At 50.6% G+C, this 23,696-nt stretch overlaps 1 protein-coding gene across 7 annotated transcripts in view; it reads left to right on the top strand.

The window, feature by feature from the left end:
* NOL4L (nucleolar protein 4 like) overlaps positions 1–23,696 on the top strand; it is a 130,580-nt gene that overhangs the window by 23,963 nt on the left and 82,921 nt on the right. The window contains exon 1 of one of the 7 annotated variants that reach the window (XM_025469691.3): positions 16,639–16,662. The exons of 2 other annotated variants lie outside the window; for them this stretch is intronic. Coding sequence is in view for 2 of the 5 variants with exons in the window: in XM_025469686.3 (XP_025325471.1) it covers positions 18,167–18,274 (108 nt within the window). In the remaining 3 variants the exon portion in view is untranslated. Of the gene's footprint in view, positions 1–16,638; positions 16,663–17,511; positions 18,340–23,696 lie in introns of those variants that run through there. 4 more of the 7 variants (XM_025469686.3, XM_025469689.3, XM_025469687.3 and 1 more) reach the window with 4 other exon arrangements.

The following is a 23,696-nucleotide window of genomic DNA, read 5'->3' as shown; positions in this document are numbered from 1 at the left end:
TCCAGAGGGAAATAAATAGCCCCTGCTCTCTTGGTTAGGAAGGACATGGAAATCTGGAAACCAATGATTATAAGCCAGGATAATTAGTGCTGTGACATGGGATGCTCTGGGGCTGGCCACAGAGCCTGGGAAGTCAGGGAAGGCTTCCTGAAGGAGGTGACCTGGAATCCTGGCATTGTGGTCTAACTTATCAAGTCCCTGCTGTAATCACTCTGTCATGTTATATAGCCTGGGCTTGGTATAAATATGTCCAGGGATAGAGGACTTACTACCCAAAGAGGAATATACTTTTGCCATTTGTGATCAGCTCACCTTCTTTGGACCCATTCATGGCCCTCCCACTGCTCTGTCTGGTCCAGGCTGCATCAGCTTCTGCATTAGTCTCCTGCTCCCTTTCTTGCCCCTCCAGTCCATTCTCCACTCAGCAGCCAGAGCAATCTTCTGAAACATAAATCAGACATCAGTTCCTAGCCTAAAACCCTTCAGTGGCTCCCCAGGGGCTCTTAGGACAAAGACCAGACTCTATACTGCAGCCTACAAGGCCTGGTACAGCCGACCCTCCAGCTTCCCCAGGCTGCAGAAGGGGCTGTGTCCAGGCCAGATCTGCCACCTGCCGATGCAAGCAAGCCTCTTGAGGGTACGGGGGTGAATTTAATACAGACGAACTCCCCCTCCCCCCAATTCTTCTTTCAGGAGACAAGTGGTGCTGGGCTATGGGGTGGTGACATGCCCAGTTTGGTGATGTCATCTAGGCACATAGTCCCAGCTCTCAGCCTCGGTTTCCCCATCAGTAAAATTATGGGGGTGATGTCCTTGATCATCATGTGAATGATGTGATGGGTGCTCATTCACAGTGCTGCGCCTTTGGGCTTTTACAAGCTCACCCCCTCAGCCTGTGGCTCCCGTAATAGACTGTTATGAGCCCCCTACCCAGAGCTGATCCCAAGAGACCAGCAAATGGGGGTTAGATGACAACGTGGGTTTCAACAGCTGTCTTGATCCCGAGGAGACATGGAGGCCAGTAAGGTGAAATGACCCCTTCTCAGCTCACTCTGTCTCAGCCCGCCACTCTGGCCACTTGTCAGGTGTCTGCAGTGATGGCAGAAGGGTTGGGCAAATTTGGGATGCTGGGGGCTTTAATTCTTCCACCCAGAATCCTAGGTTCTGTCATATTTGTAATTTCGTTTAAATACACAGTGCATTCACATGATGCGAAATTTGACAGTTTAAAAAGATACCGTAAAATTCCCTACCCGCCCCTTTTCTTTCCCCTCTCCGAAGGCACTGCTGCAACCAGCTTGGTAGTCTTTCCAGAGCTATCTGATGCATACAGAGGGAAATGCTAAGGTACAGAACCTGTTTCTAGAGCTAGAGAGAACTGGTCCATGTCAAGAGTTTGCCCCCCGTCCATTGTGCAGGGCTTGCCAGAGGTCACAGCGCTTCGTGGAGGGTAGAGCCTCCCACTGTCCGTTCTCCCACGGAGCATGCCCAAATAGGAAGATTCGGGAAGCCGCTGGGTTGCTCCTGAATTCCTTGCAGAGGAGGCCAAGGACCCGCTTTCGAAGTGTGTCTCTGTAGAAGTAGTAGGTAGACACCAAGGACATGTTGAGGATGTTCTAACTAGTTATTTTGCTGCCTTCAGCACCATCCACAAAGCAAGTGACGAAGGGAGTTGGTGCTGTGACTCAGCAGATGAGACCACAGGGCAGCTCAGCAGCCAGGGGGCCCATCGTGGGGGCGGGATTGGGGGGTGAAGGTGGACTCCACTTTACGGAATGGGCTGAGTGGGCGGGCCCCGCTTTACGCAGTAGATAGGCTCCGTGTTTGTGGCTACCCCATCAACGTTGACATGCACAAATGGCTGTCAACCTTAACATTGTTTCACTCAACCTTCATCATATCCCTGCCAGGTAGACGCCACTACCCCATGTTACAGTTGAGGAAACACATCCCCGAGCCACGGAGCCCCTTGCCCCAGATCACAGGGCTGGATTTGAACTCGGGTCTGCCGGAGTCCTAAGAACCCACTCTGCCCTCAGCCGGAGCTGGATCAATATCCCATAACCCGGCTCCTGCATCGCCACATGGCCGTGTGGTCAGCAGCCTAGGCTCCCGGTCTTCCAGCTCAGGCTCCTGACCGGGTGGCCCTGGGCAGGCCACGCTCTATCTGCACCCCAGGACATCTGTTGTACCCGAGGTTGACTCTGGCCAGTCCCTTCTCGGGCCAGGGCAGACCTGCTGGGTGGGGTGAATGGACGGGGTAGGGCAGTTTGCCCAGGGCCGAGGACACTTTTGTGGGCAGATACCACACAGCTGATGCCCCGTGAGATGAGACTGGACCCTGAGCAGAGACTCACAGATGGACCAGTCCCTGCTCGGCTCTGTGACTTTGGGCCACTGTCTTTCCCATTCTGAGCCTCCAGTTCATGTCTCTCCAGGTTCTCTGAGGGTGAGCTTTTGGGGGAGGTAAGGGTTTAGGGGACAGGTGGCAGAGGATGAGTGAGGCAACTTTTGCAGACTCTGGGAGTTAATTTTACATTTTTTCCACAAGGATTTGATTTCAAGTTGCTGAGCAAAACCAAGCCTGGCAGAGCAGACAGCCCTAGGGAAGGCCCCCTACTCCATAAATTAATGTTTGCTTCGGAAGAGGAATGAAGCTTAAAAGCTCCAGAAGCCTTGGATTTGCTGCTCCATGATCAGGGAAACAGGCACAAAGGCAAGAAGTGCCCCGGCGCCATGGAGCTTTGCTTCACCTTTTCTCCTTCACCATCTGCTTGTGGAGCACCTACTATGTGCAGGCACCATGCTAGGCCTGGGTGGGGACCATGGCCCACCCCATCTGTGCCCTCACGACGGTCACCATCTACCAGGAGTGATAGCCACTGCCTCTCTTGCCACACAAATAAGTAGTGTTGCCATTGTGAGAGGTGCCACAAAGGAAAGGGTGCTCACAAGGGCCTGACTTGAGCCTGGGGGATCAGGGGGGCTTCTCTGAGACGATCTGTTCATTTGCTAGGGCCGCCATAGTAAAGTATCGCACACTGGGAGCTCCAATGCCAGAGATTTCTCTTTTCACAGTTCTGGAGGCTAAAAACCCAAGGTCAGGTTGTTGGAGTTCAGTTTCTTCTGAGGCCTCCCTCCTTGGCTTGCAGGCTTCCTGTGTCCTCACCTGGGCCTCCCTCCTTATATCTCATGCCCTAATCTCCTCTTCCTAAAAAGACACCAGTCAGATTGGATTAGGGTCCACCCTAATAACCTCATTTAACTTAATTCTCTAAAAATTGAGTACACAGGCACAGAGTAGGACTTCAACATAGGAATTCGCAGTGGGGAGGGGCTGAAGGCGGGACACAGTTCAGCTCCTTGAGCCGAAGCCTCAAAGTCAACGAGAAGTTAGCTTAGTAATAGGGAAAAAAGAGTGTTTCAGGCAGAGGGTACAGCATGGGCAAAGGCCAGGTGGCAGGAGGGAGCATTTGGCCGTCATGGCTAGAGCACAGGGAAGGCATGGAGAGAGGTTCAGGACGAGGCCCAGGAGATGGAGTCCCCGTGCAGCTGCTCCATCTCGCCCTGACTGCATCCTTTTCCAATCATTGGTTTCCTCACTGGTGAAACAGGAGTAACCAAATCAGTCTTGCAGGGCTGGGAGCCTGGAATGAGGTCACATAGGTCTAAGATGTCCCATGGCAGCTCCTAGTAGGTGTTGAAAATAAGTCGTCCCTTTTCTCTTCCCTGCCTAGACCACTCTTGTTAACACTTCATAGCCCCCTCCTTGTCCCCTACCCTGATTTATATGACCCAGCTTGAGCTATAGGCCCAAGAAAGGCCTTGGCAAACATTATCATGATTCGGAGAAGCCATTTGGACTTCCTGGGGATGAAGGAGAAAGGGACAATTTTCTAGGGAGGTGCCTGTTTGAGTGTGCCTGACTTCTGAACTCTGTAGGCCCAGGCTTGGATTCTCAGTAAAATGTCTGAGCCTCCTATGAAATAAAAATACCCTCTCTCAATATAATGTTGCCCTTCATTGCAAAATAAAAGGATCTCCAGTGATAGTAGCCTCCTTCTCTTGGGGCCTGTTTGCTGGGTCTCTGCCCACAGGTCACTGGTTTTCAATGGCTGCGTAGCTGTGACAAGTGCCCGCATGTTTGAGCTTCAGTTTGTATATTTGTGCTTTTGTTTGATACATTCAAGAAATTTATATAAACCGTTTCTTTTAGAACAGTTTTAGGTTTATGGAAAAGATACAAAGATAGTCCAGAGGGTTCCTGTGTAGCCCTCACCCAGTTTCTTCTGTCATTAACATTTGACATTACGATGCTATGTTTGCCACAGCTGAGGAACCCACACAGGTACATCACTAATATTATTATTATTTTAAGATTTTAAAATTTATTCATTTGAGAGAGAGAGAGCACAAGCAGGGGGAGAGGCAGAGGGAGAGGGAGAAGCAGGCTCCCTGCTGAGCTGGGAACCCAACAAGGGGCTTGATCCCAGTACCCTGAGATCATGACCTGAGCCAAAGGCAGATGCTCAACCATCTGAGCCACCCAGGTGCCCCCAGTACATCACTATTAACCAAACTCATCCTTTTTTCAGATTTCACTAGTTTTTTCTTAGTGCCTGCTTTCTATTCCAAGATCCCAATCAAGACACCACATTACATTTAGTGAGCATGTGTCCTTAACTTCTGATTTAAGACAGTTTTTTAGGACCCAGTTTTATTTTGACAAATATTTTTGAGTACCTACACTGTGCATTGTTCTTGATGCTGGGGAAAGAATCCTGCTTTCCATGGAGCATACATTTGGGGGTTGGGAGATAGGTCACAAACAAGCAAATGTAAATATTAAATATATCAGGCACTATATAGAAAAATAAAGTAGGGAAATGAGATTGGCAAGGAGCTGCTATTTCATAGGGAGGTCTGGGCGGGCCCCCTTATGTGGAGACATTAGGGCAGAGACATGTTGGGGGGTGAGGGCCTCCAAGCGGGTATCTGGTGGAAGAGTATCTAGGCAAAGAGCAGAGCAAGTGCAAGGGCCCTGAGGCAGGAAGTGCCTGGGGAGCCTGAGGAATAATGAGGAGGTCAGTGGGCTGGTGCCCAGTGTGTGGGGGCGAGTGGCAAGGACAGATCTGTGTAGAGGTGGGAAGGTGGCAGGGCTTGTGTGAGGGCTTCTGGCAGGGCTTGTGTGAGGAATAAGAGAGGGTGATGTTCGTGAGGCTTGGAAAACTGTCAAGTTGGGTTTCCCTCTCCATCTCCTGTGTTTAGAGCTGCCTGGCCCAACCCATCCTCTGGCTGAGGGCCAGTAATAGACCACTGGGTGTTTGTTTGCTTGTTTGTTGTTTTAAAGTGTTACATTTTGCAAAGGTAACCGAATCTCATTCCTTAAAAAAAAAAAAAAAAAAAAGAAACCGGATTCATCAGGTACCAATGTGCAGTGAAAAAATGTCTCCTTCCTAGTCCTGTCTGCCAGCCACCGAGCGCCCCTCCCCAGGGGCAACCATTATTATTTCTTGAGTATCCTTCCAGAGATATTTTATACATATATATATAAACACATATGCACATATATTTGTAAGGTTTCTTTCTATTTTTACACAAAATATGTTGTGCAAATTTTCTGTAGGTTGCTTTTTCTCTTCTAATGGCTTTATTGAGATATGATTCACATACCACACAACTCACCCATTTAAAATACAATTCAGTGGATTTGGGTATATTCAGAGTTGTGCAACCATCACCACAATCAATTTTAGAATATTTTCATCATTCCCAGAAAGAAACTCCATACTCATTAGCAGTCAGTCTTTACTTTCCTCCGCCCCCACCCCCTCCCCCGGTCCTGGGCAACCACTAATCTGCTCCTTTCTCTGTAGATTTGCCTTCTCTGGACATTTCCTGTAAACAGAATCATACAATATGTGGTCTTTTGTATCTGACTGCTTTTACTTAGTATAGTTTTTTCAAGATTTGTCCATGTTATAGCATGTATCTCATTCCTTTTATTACCAAATAGTATTCCATGGTATGGACATAGCACATTTTATTTATCTGATAAGAGCTGATAGACATTTGGGTTGTTTCCACATTTGGGCTATTATGAATAATGCTGCTCCAAATAGTCATGTACAAGTTTTTGGATATATGCTTTCAGTCTCTTCCACTTCTGAGTGGAACAGCTGGGTCATATGGTAATTCTACGTTTAACCTTTTGAGGAGCTGCCAAACTGTTTTTCAAAGTGGTCACACCATTTTACGATCCTACCAGTAGGGTATGAGGCCTCGATTTTCCCACATCCTCGCCAACACTGACTATCTTAGAGCTAGCCTAAGTGCATGTGAAATTCTATCTCATTATGGTTTGTATATCCCTGATGGTTAATGATGTTGAAAATCTTTTCATGGGTTTATTGGCCATTTGAATATCTTCTTTGGAGGAATATCTATTTAGATCCTTTGACCGTTTTTAATTGCATTACTTTAGTGTTTTGTTATTGAGTTATAAGGCTTTTTTATATATTGTAGATGAAAGTCCTTTATCAAATATAAGATTTGAAAGTATTTTCTTCTAGTCTATGATTCTCATATCATTTTCTTTCTTTCTTTTCCTTTTTTTTTTTTTTTTTTTTTTTTAGATTTTTATTTATCCATTCATGGGAGACACGGGGGGGGTGGCAGAGACACAGGCAGAGGGAGAAGCAGGCCCATGCAGGGATCCCGATGCGGGACTCGATCCCAGGACTCCAGGATCACACCCGGGCCGAAGGCAGGTGCCAAACCTCTGAGCCACCCAGGGATCCCCTCTTTCCTTTTTTTTAAGTAAACTCTGTGCCCAACATAGGGCTCAAACTCACAACCCCGAGATTAAGAGTTGTGTGCTCCACCGACTGAGCCAGCCAGGCGTCCCTCTTTTCATTTTCTTCATGATGTCCTTGGGAGTGCGGAAGTCTTTAATTTTTATGAAACCCAATTTGCCTTTTTCTTCTGTTGCTTGTACTTTGGGTGTCATCCTTAAGAAACCATTGCTTAATCCAAGGATGTGAAGATTTGTCCTTGAGTTTCTTCCTGGAGTTTTATAGTTTTAGCACTTACATTCTTCAGGTTGTTTTTCCATTAAACAGTAAATTCATATACTGTTAGAGCATAAGTAAGTCAGAACATAAAGAACTTTCTTATTCTTTTTTACAGCTGCATAGTATTCACTTTTATGGGTATACCATAATTACCTGGTCCTCTGCTAATGGACATTTAGGTTGTTTCCAATATTTTGCTCTCATAGAAATACTTCAGTGAACATTCTTGACTATAGATGGCCATTTCATACACATGTGAGTTTATATCAAAGAGTAGAATTGCTGAGTCCATGAGTGATTTTTTTGGTCTTTAATAGTGCCCTCCACTCCTGGCAGCAATGTCTAGAGTATGAACCATTAATTAATAGCCATGGTTACTGTATATTGAGTGCTCACTGTGCACTGGCATCCCCTCACAATGACCCTGATGGTCAGATTTAAATCCCCACTTTACAGTGATCTAAGGTCATATGGTCTGTCCAGCTCCTGAGCCTGCTGACTTCCCACCATCCTGTCCTCCCCATGCCTTCAGAGTGCCTCGAACCCCTTCCAGAAAGACTACTGGAGGAATGCAAACTCTGCATGTGGTGCCTGGCACATCCCTTTCTAAGACCATACTTACTCATGCAGAAGGCAGAGGCTGGCTGGTCACTAGGGAGTCTTGAATGAGCAACTATGGTATGCTTGGCACCGTCCCCAGAAGTGCCAAGTGGTCTTTGCTCTCAGGCTGCATCCCTCCTAGTAAGCAAGGCAGCTGACTCTCAAAGACAGACTTCAGGACATGTGGTCTGACCCAGGGGCTCAGAGGTCTAGCTCTGGGTCAGGCAAATGTGGGTTCAGCCCTAATTCCATCCCATGTTGCTCTAGGCATTTCATGGCCCTGCTCAGTGCCTCAGTGTCCTTATCTATAAAATGACATCGCAAATAGTACCTATTGGCATGTCAAAATACACTAACTCTATTCTCCTGGTTGGCAAAGTGCTATAGGAAAGAAACATAGGTAGGGATTGAGGAAGTCTTCATGGGGCAGTGAGTGGAAGGGCATTTGAATGAAACGCGGAGGGGGGACAACTCAGGAGCCAGGTGATGGCATTTCAGGCAGAGGAAACGATGTATGTCCAAGCACAAGGCAGGCCAGCCCCTGGTCTAATGGGGGAAGAGAAGCAGCCAGGACGGCTGGTGTGTCAGGTTTGTGCTGGGGCCCGAGTGAGGAGGGGATACAGCTGGAGCTACTGCCAGGACCCTGAGTCTAGATGTGGGTATTGGGCATTATTTGACCAGTAGTAGGGAGCCATGGAATTATAGAGCTAGCAGCCCTGCCCAGCACATTCCTCATCTGCAACTTGGGCTACCTCCTCAGGGCAGACTTCCCCAACCTCATTTCTTCCTGAAAGCAGGAAGCAGTGTTTAAGAGTGAGAGTTCTGGGGCCAGGCTGCCTGGGTTGGTCTCTGGCCCAGCCACTTAACGTGTGACCTCGGTCATGCCACATAACCTCTCAGGGCTTTAGTGTCTTCCACTATAAAAAGGAGTTGTTCAAAAATAAATAAATAAATAAAAATAAAAAGAGGAGTTCATATTTCCTAGGGTTCTCATGAAGAATAAATGAGTGGGCGCCTGGCTGGCTCAGTCAGTAGAGCATGCAACTCCTGATCTTGGGGTTGTAAGTTCAAGTCCTATACTGTGTGTAGAGATGACTTTTAAAAAATTTTAAAATCTAAAAAAAAAAAAAAAAGTAAAAGTTATTATAGGTAAAACACTTAGACCAGTGACTGGTATACAATAAGTGCTCAATAAATGAATTTTTACAAGAAAGCCGACAAGGCATTAGGTTACTCTGTTTTTCAAATGGGAAAATTAAGGCCCTCTGCAAGAGTGAATGGCCAGGGTCCCTTTGGAGTCACTCAGTGTTCATTCATTCCTTTATTCATTCAATAAATATTTCCTGAGCACCTACTTTGTGCCAGGCTCTGGAGGTTATTGGGGATCCAGTCAATGATAAACAAGACACCCAGAGAACTCCTGGCCTTCCCCTAGGGTGCCCTTCCGAGGCCAGAAAGGAATCAGGATTTTTAACATTAAGTGTCCAGCTCCAAAATCTGGACAAAAGGATAACAGGATTCAAAATGACCCACATTATCTCATTCTTCCTACAGATGAAGCAACTGAAACCCAGAGTAGAGAGGCAGTAGCCAGGCCACAGGGCCCAAGTACCACTGCATGCCTCTCTCCGGTGCCCTACAGGACCTGGGACAGGAGGTCAGGAGCAGGGGATATGGTAGAAAGCAGCTGGATTCTGGCTATAATTTAAAGGAGTGAACAGGATTTGCTGGTGGAGGGGATGGGTGTGGGGGCAATGTGAGAGAAAGCAGAAATCCAGGATAACTCCAGGGTTTAGCCTGAGCAAGTGGGGATGGAGGTGGTTTCTACTGGAGGAGAGATGGTGAATAGCTGGGGAGTGGACGGGGTGGTGGTGGTAGTCCAAACACTGGATGGATGGATGGATGGATGGATGGATGGATGGATGGTTTTCCCTGGCCCTCCAAAGCAACCCTACTCACTCGCTTTCGGATTTGTCCAGCTAGCCAAATGGAGGCAGAGGAGAGCCCCAGGCTGGAGGTGTGACTTCCCCTTGGAGGCTACAAGATGGACGAGGTTCAGGGATTGGGTCCTGAGGCTGTCAACATCAGGAGGTTCCATCCAAAGTTCAAGATTTCTCTTTCCATGAAGTTTCCCAATTTTTAAGTATAGCAATAAATTTAAAATTGTAATAAATCTCTGCATGCCCCCCAAAATATGTCCATAGGCCCCATTTGGCCTGTGGCCTGTTTAGGACATTTGGTATGTGGGTCTGGAGTCAGAGTGCCAGGGTCTAAGTCTGGCTCTCCATTCTTAGCTTGTGTGACTTAGCCTCTTGGAGCCTTGGCTTTCTCGTCTGTGAAATGGGAACAATAATAGTTCTCACCTGCTGGTCTCATAGTAAGGGCTCTATAGCTGACAGTGAGGATGAAGCACTATTCATGATGGACTTTATTGGCAACCATGGCAGAGGATGCCAAAGGGGAAAAGAGCATTGGGCTCTGGTGCAGTATCCCATCTCTCTCCTGACAAGCTTTGTGACATAGGACTAGGTTTTTAGACCTCTCTGAGGAAGAAGTGTGTTGTTTCTGGAGTTGGGCAATGGCCAGCATGCCTGTTGAGGCCTCTGAGTCCTCACCCACCTCTCCCTCTCCCTACCTCCTTCCCTCCAGCCTCACCCACCCACCACCTCCCACCCCTCCACCCTGCAGCCAGAATGATCTTTCAAAAGCACAAATCTCAGCATGGTCTTTCCCTGCCTGGAGAAAAACCATGTTGGCTCCCTGCTGCCTTTAGGAAAAAGCCCAAAGAACCTTAGGCTGGTATGAGGAGGTGGGAGACCGCCCTCACCTCTCTTGTCTCATCTCCTTCCACCAGCCCTGCTTCTGTACCAGCTGCACACAGCCCCTCATCCAGCTCTGCCCGCTGGTGATCCATCCAACAGTTATGGAGCGCCACCCCTCCCTGGATCCAGCCACTTCCTTCCCCGAGAAGCCCCGATGGCTTCTCCATGGTCTCCCTACGTTCCCTCTCACCCTTTCCTCTCTGTAGCCCATTTTCCACAAACAGCAGAGGGATCCTGAGAAAAATGCAGTTTGGATGGTGTCACCTGCCTGCTTAAGATCCCTCCGTGGCTGCCTATTTCTCTGTGAGGGAAGCCACAGGCCTTGTCCCAGCTCTCCAGTCACAGTGTCGTTTCCCTACCAGCTGCTCACCACTGCCTTAGGTGCTGATCACCTTCTTACCTGTGGGACCCCAGAGTAGAAGGCCAGTGGCAGCATGCCACCACCAGAGATGGTGCAAGCCCGTCCACCGTAAACATCCGAGACTCAGAGAGGTCAAGTGACTCGCTGTTCCCCTTTCTAGAGGCTTTCCCTGTGGCTTCTTCAGGAGGACCTCCTTGCCCACCCGGCCACAGGTACTTGTGGGGAAAGGCAGGGCCGCAGGGTCTGCCTGGGACTCTGTAGCCACGGTGCCTGGCACTGGTGTCCGCCCTTTCTGTTGGCAAAAATGCCACTCATCTCTTGAGGCCCAGCCCGAATGTCACCTCTTCCTTGAAGCCTTCCTTCTTTAACACAGCTCCACGCCCCACCCTGTTCCTGAGGCCCCTGGGGATCACTCCCTCCCGGTTCATCCCCTGCCAGCAGAAGCTGCTCTGTCCTGGTTTCCTGTGAGCTTTCTTTTCTCTCTCACTGTCTCCCACACTCAACATTATAATTATCACTGGATGGCGAGCTCCTCAAGGCCAAGGAGCGTCACAGTGAAGAGAGCTCATGTTTATCAAGCAAGCGCCGGCCCTGTGCTAAGCACTTTCCTGCATTCTCTCTTTAAATCCTCACAACCCCGTGGGGTTGGCTCCCCTAAAAGCCCCACCTTATAGAGAAGCTGGTGGAGCTTCAGAGGTGTTAGGTCACATGCCCACGGTCACCCAGCAAGTCTGACACCAGAGCTGGATCTCCTAATGACAATGGCAATGACTTATATACAGCATCTTCCACATGCCAGGCATGCGGCCAAGGCCCAGCCAGGGGCTTCCACCTCACAGGAACGTCTATCACAACCACATTTTATGGCCGGGGAAACAGAGGCACAGAGAGGTTAAGTAACTCAGTGAAGCTCAAGAGTAGGATTTGAACCTATGCTGTCTGGCTCTGGGTCATGCTCGCAAACCTTGTACTGTCTGACCTGCCGGGAGGCTTCTCCATATCCTGGCACCCCCAACACCTGGAATAGCAGCCAGCCCCCAGGTGCCACTAGTTAGTATGTAATGAATGAGGGAGTGGACATGGGACCGGGACCCTGCCCCAGCCATCCCAGAGCTGTGTCTGGAAGTTCAAAGATGGGCAGTCCCTCTCCCAGGCTTGGGGCTCCCCCCACCCAGTTGTCCAGACAGCCCCGGGGAAGGACCAGATCCATAAACATGAGGCTCCACTTGGGCCCAGGAGGGGCTCTGGGCACTGTACAAGTCCTCAATATTATTGCTTTATTGTCATTTAAATGGAGCCTGCCTTAAACAGGCCACCCAGTTCTAGCCACCAGCGCTGGACAAAACCCCCATTGAAAAGCCAATTACAATCACTCCATCTAAATTGTCATGGATTTGTATAGAAAATTACATCTCCATTTAGTCCTGAAGCGACGTCCTGAGCATGGACAGAGGGGAGGCTGGCCCATTTACCCCGCCGGCTCAGCGCGGGTGCCGCGGGCAGAAGAGAAAGCCCAAGCTGCTGGGTCTCGGCCGGCCTGGGGAACAAAGGCCAGTTTGTGGGGGCCTGGAGAGAAGCTGGGCCTCTCAGGGCGGCTCAGATTCCAGGCCTGGGCCGATGGACCCTGTACCGCCAGCTGGTCTCCCCTGCTGGCGGCTGTGGCCAGACGAGCTCCTGACAGCCGGCTTCGGGCGGCCCGTCAGCCCTGCCACCAACCAGGGTGGCTAGACCTTGGCTCATGTCCACACTGCCAAGGAAATGAAGAAGGTTTAGCCCGGGGAGCACTGGACTGGGATCCCAAGATCTTGGTTTCATTTATTCACTCATTCATTCATTCTCAAGTTATTGAGGAGTGCCTGCTGGTGGTATAAGAAGCACAGTAGCATAGAAATGAGCTCCAGCTTCAGAGTATTCTGGGTTTGATCCCAGGCTGTGTCCTCAGTAGCTGTGAAGAAAGGCTACTTCAATTATTCATTAGTTCTGAAGTTGTGGTGCACCTACTATGTGCCAGAGGATGGAACAAAATGGCCCTTGGTCTTGGGCCTTAATGTCAGTGGGGGGGGTTTACTGTTTCACAAATGATAAGTGTTCTGAGGGAAGTGAATAGGGGCTGACACGGGCTTTTGGGACTCTCTATATAAGTAGGCAGTTTGGAAGGAGCTGGTCATGCCAAGACAAATGGCAAGGGCATTCCAGGCAGAGGCAACAGTGTCTGTGGGTAGGGCCATGGGATGGGGAGTGAGGCAGGCTGGAGTCAGCAAAGTGAGAGTGTGGCAGGTGACAAGGTCAATGGGGGCACCCTGAGGATTCTGGCTCTCAGTTTCCTCATCTCCAAAAACAGGAACAATGACCTTAGCCACCAGGGCTTGGGCCAGGACCCAGGAGATAATGTACATGGGATCTCAGAATGGTGCTGGGCACAGGATGCTCCTGGCTAACTAAGATAGCCTGACTTTGATGGCGCTAAGTCTTGAGGGCACAGCCCACTCCTCTGGGTCACTTGGAGTGACGGCTCAGGTGCTTTGCATGCATTAGCTCCAATCAGCCCTATGGGGTAGAGCTTTTTTCTCCCTTTCCCAGATAAGGAAACTGAGGCAGTGCCACCAGTCAGCTAATTATTTATTATTATTCCAATAATTCTTACTACAGGTTACCCAAGGCCTGGCACAGAGCAGATCCTCAAAGAGTATTTGAATTAATGAACACACCTGGAAGGAGGTTACTGGGCAAGTGTGGGAGATTCCTATCTGTGTGTATGTGTGTGAGTGGCTCTGGGACTAGGTATAGCCGTGGGATTCTGAATGTGGACTCTATGTGACTCTGTCCAATGACTGAGTGCAAGTGACTGTGTCTGACAGTGTCACACACTGGTCTCCTGGAGTCCTTGCCTAAATGCTCAGTGGCTGTGGTGGGGACTCTGTCAGAGTGACTGTGTGTGTGGCTGTGTCAGACTGTATATCACTGCCTACACATGTCTGTCTGGGCCCAAAGGGACACTTGGCACCCTATCAGGGATGGCTGGCAGGGCTAGAGGCTACTGTGGGGCAGGGCGGGACAGGTTAGGTTCAGAGGTGAAGAGGGCAGAGTCCCCATCCTCCCCCACCCAGCCCTACCAGGCAGACAGGCAAATGGAAAAAATGTTCACACCCGGGGCAGGCAGGCGGGTGGCTGCCCCACCAAGGACTGCTCTGTGCACAGAAAACAAGTTCTTCTGGTATCAGCTCGAGTTTGGCAGGAAGTGGCTTTTGGGTGGCAGGAAGTTGGATTCAGCTCATATCAGCTCCGGCCGAGGGGCAGGAGAGCAGTTATCTGGGGTTAAACAGAGTTACCAAGAAGCGGGGCCCCAACCCCCTGTACCCGATAGAGCTGAGGGCACAGCCCACCCCTCCTGGTCATTTGGGATGATGGGTGGGGAAGGGGAGGCCTTGCAAAGAAGAACTGCCACCTATCCAAATGCTACTGGGCCCCAGATCCCAGACAGAGTTCATCATCCACCTCCTATGACCCCTGTTTAGCAGGTGTGCAGACTGAGACCCTGAGAGGCAGTGACTTACCTGGGGTCACCAAGAGAAGTGGGGAGAAAGGGAAGAGAGAGGCTACAAAAAATTTATAACTATCTAGAGACAAGATAAAAACCAGGAAAGAGGGCAAAGAGGAGAGGGGAGATGGGAACAGGACAGGGAAAGTAGTTGAATGAATGCAGAAAGCAATGAGACTAGGCCAGTGGGAAAATTTCTGGGGTGCTCACTGTGTGCCAGGCTCTCCCAGGAACATCACAACTGACCTTGGGTCCTGATCCTGAAACCATTTCCCAGATAAGGGGATTGAGACCCACAGAGCCTTGCCAGCTGAGCCACACCTGGAATCTAGATCCGAGCCCAAAGCCCACGTTCCAGGCCATGCCTCCTTGCCCAACTTCCAGGGAAGGGAAGTGGCTGTACTAAAAGGGATTCCCAATTTTACCACCTGTTTGCCTGGGTATACTGTTGTGGAATTCACCCAGTTGGCCCATGGAGAGTCAGGATTCAAACCTGTGCAGAGAGGCTGCAGAATTCATGTGCTTAACCATGTGACAGGGTGTGCCAAGCACTATGCCAGAGCAGACCGAGAAAATCATGGCTTTGCCTTCAGGCTGGAACCCAGAGGCTCCAGTCGCTGATCTGAAGCCCCAAAGAGAAACTGAATCTCCCAACTCCTAGCCCTGGACACTCTTGTACCCTTCCACTCAGCCCCCACTGGAGTCCCTAGGGAGTGGGCCACCGGTCCTTCTGTTCTCATCCCAAAAGCAGCACCCAAGCTGTTCCCTGGCTATGATGCTGATTTGAAGCTCAGTTTGTATGTCGTTTGCACATTACTCAGTGCATGTCAGAAGGTACGAACATCTCCCTTTCCCAGAGAGAGCTGCTGGGCCCCCCTGCCCTCCTCCAGACAGCAAAAATGCCAGCCGGCTAGACAGGGAGCTGCGCCCTGGCCTCTGACAGCACCCGCCTGCTGCTGCCTCCCCCATTCCCTCCTGGAGCCAAATTTAGGCAGCTCTGCTACAGAGAGATGGGGAGAGTAGAGGCAGGAAATGGCGAGGTTGGAGGCAGCCCTGCCTTGGCCTGCACAGGGTGGGGTGGCCCCAAGGGTACCCCTGTCCCTAAAGCCCTTGGCCCAGCCTCCCCCACCCCTCCTCCCACAGGAATGTGGGCCAGGTTGGGGAACGCAGGGTTCTCAGCTGCAGCCCAGGGTGCTGGCTACTCTGGCCGTGAGGGAGGAGGGAGAGATGGAGGGAGGGAGGGAGGAGGTCATGGCCGGGGCAGTGGGGAAGGGATCAGATAGCCTCCTCCAGCCCCAGACACCGGCTGCCACTGGGGACAGGAGCCTGCTCTGCTTCTCAGCACTTCCTGCCCCTCCTTGATGTGCCCACCTGGATCTGATTCTGGGGTAGGGGGCAGGAGGTACAGCTGGGCCTTTGGGGGGACTGAAGTCTCCCCAAAAGCTCCACCAGTCTGTCTCCTACTTGGGCTAGACTTTTGGCGGTCTTGGTTTTCCTACCTGGGAAATGGAGAGGCTGGCCTAGAACGATTTCCAAGTATCTACCCATACGGAGAGCAAGGGTTTCTGGGAGGTCTGATAGAGATTAGGGATTGTGGCAGTGGCTTTAGGCCTAGGAACTTAGGTTTCTCAGGTAAGGTTCCTCATTGATGTGGGATGTGGGTCGGCTGAACAGTGAAAGACCCGGGCTGGATTCTAGCCATCAGGAACCTGGGGGTGGAGTTAATAGTGCTCAGCAGCTGGAAGCATGGATCCTGGGGTCTGACTGCCAGGGTTTGAATTCCAGCTCTGCTACTCATGACTATGGAGAAGTCGCCTCAGCTTTCTGTGCCTCAGTTTCCTCAGCTCCGAGATGGGGGTTAAAAACCTCCCAGAGCTGCTGGGAAAGTGAAATGAGGCAGTGAATGTTTGGCACATATTAAGTGCACCGCGATGCCAGCTACCAGTGTGACTGTTTTGTCTCCCCGAGCGGTTGGGAGGCCCCCTCCCGCCCCCACCCCCCACCCGCAAGCTATAACGGATGTGGATGCGATGGGGAGGCGCTGTAGGTTGGTGGTGAAATGGACATCGGGATGGGGGTTCAATCTGCGTGACCCTGGGCAAATGGCCACACCCCACTGCGCCTTGGGCGGGGAACAGCAGAGGCGCCTGCCGCACAGGGCCTGCGAGGATTACACAGATCAGGCTTGGCACAGCGCCTGGCACATAGCGGGCGCTCCCTGAAGGGGAGCTGGCCAGATCGAATGGTACCGGCCCGCACAAAGGACAGGTGGGCAGCGTCCCCGGGGGTGCGGGGGGGGCGAGGGAGGCGGGCGCAGGGCAGGTGCGCGGGGAGTGGGAGGCGGGGCTGGGAGAGGGGGCGCGCGAGGGCGGGCGCGCGGGCGCGCAGCAGGTGCGTGTGGAGTGGGCGGGGCCCCGCGCGGGCGGGGTCTCCAGGTGAGCGGACGCGCGCCTGGAGGCTGGCGACGGGGGGAGGCGCGCCGCCCTGGCCCACTGCCGGAAAGCGTCCCTGTGTCTTTAACGGCCTCCTCCCCGCGGCCCCCCCCCGCCCCCTTTGTGCGCCCCCCCCCAAGCCGGGCTGCAGCCGCGGAGCCGTCCCCCCTGCACTGACAGCTGGTATCTAATTACTGTGTGAGAATGGAAAGTCAGGCTGTCCCAGCTCCGGGGAGAGGGGATTAACGTCTCCTGCAGAATACACTTCCTCTGGTGGGTTGCCATGGTTACTCTCATTACCTGCCTGCCCGCGAGGAGCCCGCGCGAGCCGCTCCAGCAGGCCCTCCGAACCCGGGCCCGGCGCGCGCGCACCTCCCGGCTCCTCCGCGCTTCTCCCCGCCCCTCCCCGCCGAGGCGCACGCGCGTGCGCCCTGGGGGGAGCGAGGGCAGCCTCACCCCGCCCCGCGCCCCGCGCCCCGCGCCCCGCCCCCGCCCGAGCAGCTGTCAGCGGCGCGCGCGGCCCGGCCAGCCCCTGCGCGCGCTGTCAACAGTCATTAGCGCGCGGGCCCTCCCCTCCCCCTCGGGCTCCCCTTTCCCCCCCACCCCAGCGCAGGGTGGGGCCTGCACCTGGGGCCTCCGCTCGTTAGCGCGCCCGGCCGCCCGCCGCGGCCCCGAAGGGACCCGCCCGCGGGGCCTGCTTGGCTCAGGGTCGCCCCCTTCCGCCAGAAGCCCCCCTCAGCGACCCCGTTCCCTGTCCCTGGCCGTGGCTCCCGAGGGAGGCGGGCCCCCAGAGTCCTGGAGGGTGCCCCTTTAGAGTAATAGCCACAGTGGGGGCATTTATGGATGTCTCGCCCAGGGTGGGCGCTATTTGTGCACCGTTTGGGTTCCCACAGCCGTCCTGTCTCATTGTGTCACCTCAACACAGGAGGAAACTGAGGCCCAGGCAGGCCAGCCCATTAGCTAGGGTCCGAGCTGGATTGGCTTCAGGCCTGTGACTTCACCCCTAGAGCACCTGCGCCTCGTGGACGCCCCCAGGCCACAATCCCCAGCCAGCCCCCCTGGCCCTGTCCTGCCTTACAGTGCCTTTGGGGGCTCCCTCTTCCCCCATCCTTTAAACTGAGATCATTGCCCACCTCTTGCCAAAAGGGGGGTACTTGGGCCCACTGTACCCCTTTCTCTTACCGCCCTTCCCCCATCCTTTCCAAATATTCCAGAGCTAACAAAAAAAAAAAAAAAAAAAAAAGGAAAGGAAAAAGAAGAAATATTCAGAGCTGTTTGAAGGATATGGCATCCCTCAAAGGTAGCGCTGTCGTTCGGGGGCTGATCCCAGGCAACTTTCTATGGCCTGGGGTGTGCATTTCGGTCCCCAGCGTGATTTGAAAGAAGATGGAGGTTCAGCGAAGCAGAAAGGAGGTCTTGGAATATGTGAGGCCTGTTCCAGATGGCAGGTGCGCCGCGGTGGCGGCTCGGCACTAGCAGTTGGAGATTGTGCACAGGGGTGGAGAAGAGGCAGGTGCTACACTGAGTCCTCAGTGCCTTGTTTATGTATTTATTTATTTATCGGGGGTGTGGTCTCCTCCCTCGCTCATCCCGGCCTCCAAAGCTCATTGCAGCTATGGGTCCTACAATTCTGGTGTAGATCTCTATTTTGGAAGGTTGTTTTTTTGTTTCTTTGGTTTTGGTTTTGGTTTTCAGTGCACAGTAGGTAGTATTTATAACTGAGAGATATTCAAATACCGTCCTTGTTCCATTTAGGCCATGCTCTCTCCTCAATCACCTGATTGCCTGGCTTTACAAACGATGACCGGCTTTTCTTGAGGATCCCAAGGAAGAAATTTCCGGATATTTGGGTGCAGGTCTTCATTCTGGTTTTTTTCTTTTCGGGCTTTCAGTTTAGTGTAGCTTATACATTGTCTCTCCACCTCTCACCTTTCCTTCTGAGAATGCTTTGCAGGAGGCTGACCCCTTTCCTTGGATCTTCTTTCCAGCCCGAGGAGCTGGAAGGAGACTTTGTAGGGAACCCCCCCCCCCAAAAAAAAAACCCTGCTTCTCCCACTTGCAAAACCTTAGTCCTGCCTGAATTTATTAAAGTGTGGTTTGGGGGACAGGAGGAACAGCTACAGTTCCAGAAGTTGGAAGTAGCCTTCAGCTGATATTTGCGGTAACTTTTGCCTATAATGGTAGCTGTTTAGCTGGCTGGCCCAGATAGAATGGAGCAGCATCCTCACATTTGCCTCTGCAATCAACCCCCTGAAGTCCTGGGCTCCCACAAAAGCGGTGGCCAAAGGTGTGTCTCCCCAGGGGTGGGTTCTGCTGACTGACTTTCTCCTCTGATGGCAATCTTGTTGATCTTTATGCCTTATCAAGAGCTGGATCTGAAATGCACCAAAAGGGCACATCCTAAGAACTTTCTGTGTGGTTTCTTCCTGTACCATAGGAACCCAGTTGAGAAATGTCCCTGCTATTTAGCCACATCCTCTCAATCATGGCCTTATCGTTGCTGGAAGGCACATGCTGCTAATATTGTGGTGGTGGGGCACTAACCAGTACTCTGGTGGCCTGAAACGGTGAGCCCATCTTGATGAGTGTATAACTCCTTACCAGCAAGTGACTTCGAAGTTCCAATGGAAATGACAGAACTGAAATCCATTAGCAGTTGGATGGGGGTCTATTTAATTGGCTTAGTGGGAAGACAGGCAAGGTTCAGTCAGATTTCAGTAGCTCACCTGAGGTAGGCCACTCCGGCAGAGGCCTAATGGCCTGGCCAGATCTGCTCATCTCCCTTGCATAGGTCTGCAGCCCTGGATGTCTCAATCTTCCTTGTGCTGAGCACTCAGATCATTTGAGGAAACTGAGGAATCCCAAAAAGACCTGTCAAGGGATGACCTGCTTAAGTATGAATTAACTTTGCCAGGGAGGACTTAAAAATCTGATGTCACATTGCTGAGTACTCCTGCCCTTTCTATCCATAATCCGCATTAAGTCACTGGGCAGGTGTTTTGAATTTGTACTAATGTTGCCCAATAAGATTCTTTTGTTCTCACCATTAGGAAAATTGGCCTTCAGTGATGGAGAAGAAAATATTAATATATTAGGCCTAGAAGCACAGAGCAAGAATATATTTAATGAGCCAATGCCAGTCTCCTTACTAGTTACCTCCCTATCTGAATCATGGAGACATTCTAATCAGTTCTCAAAATCTGTTGTGCGTCAGAAACATCGGGGGGCCCTAGTAAAACCCCCAGAGAGTGAGATTTGGTGGGTCTGAGGTGGGGCCTGAGAATTTGCATTTCCATCTAGTTCCCAGGTGATGGCTGTCTCTAATGGTCTAGAGACCACATTTTGTGATCACTCTTCTAAATATTGTGAAACATGAGCAATGTATAAATAGACATTTGGTGATTTCCTCAATAACTTGCAACCTGGCCTTTAGTTTAGAATCCAAACGGGTTGGTTTAAAGGAAGATGGTGATGTCCAAGAACAGTAGTCATAGTAGCTCCATGAAATTTTTAAAACTCTTGCTATGTCTGGTTTTATTGGCCTGGGTCTAGCTGGCTGGTTTGGAGTTGGCTGGTTTGAAAGGATGTAGTGTGTTGCCATGGCAATATTCTTCCCCAAGCAGGAAGGCCCCAGAGGTTGGTCCTGTGCAACTGACCATGTATTTCTCATGGCTTTTCCCGTGGGGTGCTTCAGGGTTCCGTTCCATCACTCCTGGTTGGTGTTCCCAGGAAGCTGGGGATAGTCAGGAGGCTCTAGGCCCCCTCTTCATTCAGCCTATAAGTGAAATGAGCTTTCTTTATCAAACGGAGGCCCAGCTTGCTTAGGGCCATGGATCAGATTAAGCTAATTTGGGTACAAAGCAGAAGTGGTTGGTGGGGACATCCCAAGGCTATGGGGAAGGTGCTTTCTGCTCCTTTAATTAGCAGCTCCTGCCTTGTAGCACTGTGTCTAGATTCTCAGCTAAGGAAGGCATGCCTCTCCTGCAGCACTTAGCATGAAGGTTATTACCTCTATGGATGCGGGGCATGGCAGAGATGCCTGGTGCATGTGACTGCCGTGGGAGCCCTTTGTTCTTTTCCCAGGGTTCTCCTTGAAGGACAGACAGATATCCTGGTGTTCTTCCCTTAGGGTGTAGCACACATGGTGTCCAGGTGGCCACAGCTCACCTGAGGACAGTTCAAGGTGTGGTTCTGCAGAGCTTGTGTGGTTTGAACTGGGACTGGGACAAGCCCTCTCCTCTCCTGTGTACATCTCTGCAACTGAGATAAACCAATTCTAGGACCCAGGGTTAAACATCAGGGGAGATCACAGTAGAGTTTTAAAGAGGGAGCTACTAAAAATGATCCCTGAAGAGTTTCTCTGGGATAATTTTATAGTCACATTGGACAAGATGCAAAGCTTTTGGGTACCCGTGTCTGTCTTAGAAAGAGGTGGGAGGCTGGGACAGAGGCCCAGCATTGGGCAATATATTTTGCTGTTTAATCTGAGTTGGTTAGTTACACCTTGACGTTAGGAAAATTTATGTCAAGTTTGTATGACAGTCTTAGTGTGTTACTTAGGAATTGAGCATGTCCTCTGATGGTGGGTATTAGCTTGGGGGACCCATGCTGTAACCTGAATGGAATAGAAGGATGGAAGAACAGATTCCAAAACCAAAATGTTCGAATTCAATGAGTCCAAAGGGAAGAGATGAACATTTATAAGCCAGATGCCTGACATACATTCTTAACCTAATCCTTAGAACAACCAGCCACAACTTTTTAGGCCCATTTGACAGGTGAGGAAATTGAGTTTCGAGAGGTCAAGAAGTCAGGTGGGGCACCTGACTGTCTCATTTGGTGGAGCATGCGACTCTTGATCTCAGGGTTATGAATTCGAGCCCCACGTTGGGGGTAGAGAGTACTTAAAAAAAAAAAAAGTTCAAGAAGTGACCTGCCCAAGGTTACCAAGCTGGTTAGGGGACACTTCCCATTTCACCTTCCTAAAATATTGTCTTCCACAGATTATTTTCTTTCTCCATTCCTTCCCACCAAATTTTATCTCCCTTTTCCAGAAGTATCTGTGTTCTGGCTTGAAATAGTTTTTTTTTTTTAATTTTTATTTATTTATGATAGTCACAGAGAGAGAGAGAGAGAGGCAGAGACATAGGCAGAGGGAGAAGCAGGCTCCGTGCACCGGGAGCCCGACATGAGATTCAATCCCGGGTCTCCAGGATCGCGCCCTGGGCCGAAGGCAGGCGCTAAACCGCTGCGCCACCCAGGGATCCCTGGCTTGAAATAGTTTTATGAGCAGAGAGATGTATTCACTTTTAAGCAGCTAGATTCAGCTAGATTCATTATTATGCCTCTAGATTCAGATTATCAAAATGTTGTGGAACTACCCCATTGTACTTTTAAAAATATTTTTTTAAAAAGATTTTATTTATTTGATTTTTTAAAAGATTTTATATATTTATTCATGAGAGACACAGAGAGAAGGCAGAGACATAGGCAGAGGGAGAAGCAGGCTCCCTGTGGAGAGTCCAAAGTGGGACTTGATCCTGGACCCTGGGATCACGCCCTGATCAGAAGGTAGATGCTTAACCGTTGAGCCACCCAGGTGTCCCTTACTTATTTACTGAGAGAGAGTGTGCATGAAAGCAAGGGTGGGGGATGGAGGGACAAGCAGACTCCACATCAAGCACAGAGCCCGAAGTAGGGCTCAACAACAGAAGCCAGAGACCATGACCTGAGCTGAAATGAAGAGTCAGACGCTCAACTGACTGAGCCACCCAGGCACCCCTAATATACTTTTCTTTTAATTAAAGCTTAACAACATGCAGAAGAGTACACAGATTGTGAAGTGTCCAGATTAATGGCTTTCTATAAACTGAACACATCTGTAAAACCACCACCCAGATCAAGAAATAGAAGCCCAGTTAACGTTTTTATTCTTATGATCCTTTTGTTAGTTTTTGCCAGCGTGAACCTCTGGTTGGAAGTATAACTGGGCAATCGTAATATTTGTCCCATCCAACTCTCAGCAGTATTTGAAGATTCCCCTAAAACGCTGGGTAGTAACAAGTCAGCTAGTGAACAAGTTTATCACTAATGATCCCTGTTTATAGATGGCCCAGGACTTCAGATACCCCCAGCAAAGAGGTAACTAACTCCTGAGCGAGTCTAAGAACAGAAAAGTCGTGGAATTTTACAGCTCATCTCATAAGTGAAGCTCAGGGAGGCTGAAGAGTTTGCCCACAATCTCACAGCCAGGAAGCAGGACCAGCAGGCATCTCCTCCTACACACACGTACACACACACCCAGATGCATGCTGAGAAGTCCCCATTGAAATGGATCCTGCCTAGGAAGGAAGCCACTGGCAAGAGGGTCTGTACAGGGCCAGGGAGGTCACCCCCCGACAGATGCCACTCTAGGATTTGGCACCCTCCACTCCAGATGCCTATCTGCTCTCAAGTGGGCCGCTGGCAAAAAGGCAGCCCTGTTTACCCGTTACGGTATGTTGGGAAAGTTACTGGATAAAACCAAACCCTGTCTATGGCCAGAATGTTTTGTGAGCAGGGGTCCCGTTTAGCACCACCTCTCTTTTTCTTGGACTATATAAGACTAGATCCTAACCCAGCTCCGCCACTTACCAGTCACTATACCACAGGCAGGTCCTCTCCCTAGCAACCTCCTAGGCTTGTTGTAATGTTCAGCCTTATCATAGCTAGGGGAAACTGCAAATAACAAAGCACTCCGTGATTATATTTATTCCTAAGTTCCTCTGGACTGGGCTTGCTGCTTAGTGCTGCACGGGTATCTCCTTTATTCCTCTCTGTAGCTCGTATAGGAAAAATGCTTCTGTTCACCGTATTTTCCAGGTAAAAGAC

This window comes from Canis lupus, chromosome 24, assembly GCF_003254725.2.
Source record: "Canis lupus dingo isolate Sandy chromosome 24, ASM325472v2, whole genome shotgun sequence".
NCBI classification, from domain to species: domain Eukaryota; kingdom Metazoa; phylum Chordata; class Mammalia; order Carnivora; family Canidae; genus Canis; species Canis lupus.
This window is presented reverse-complemented; position numbering and strand designations above follow the sequence as displayed.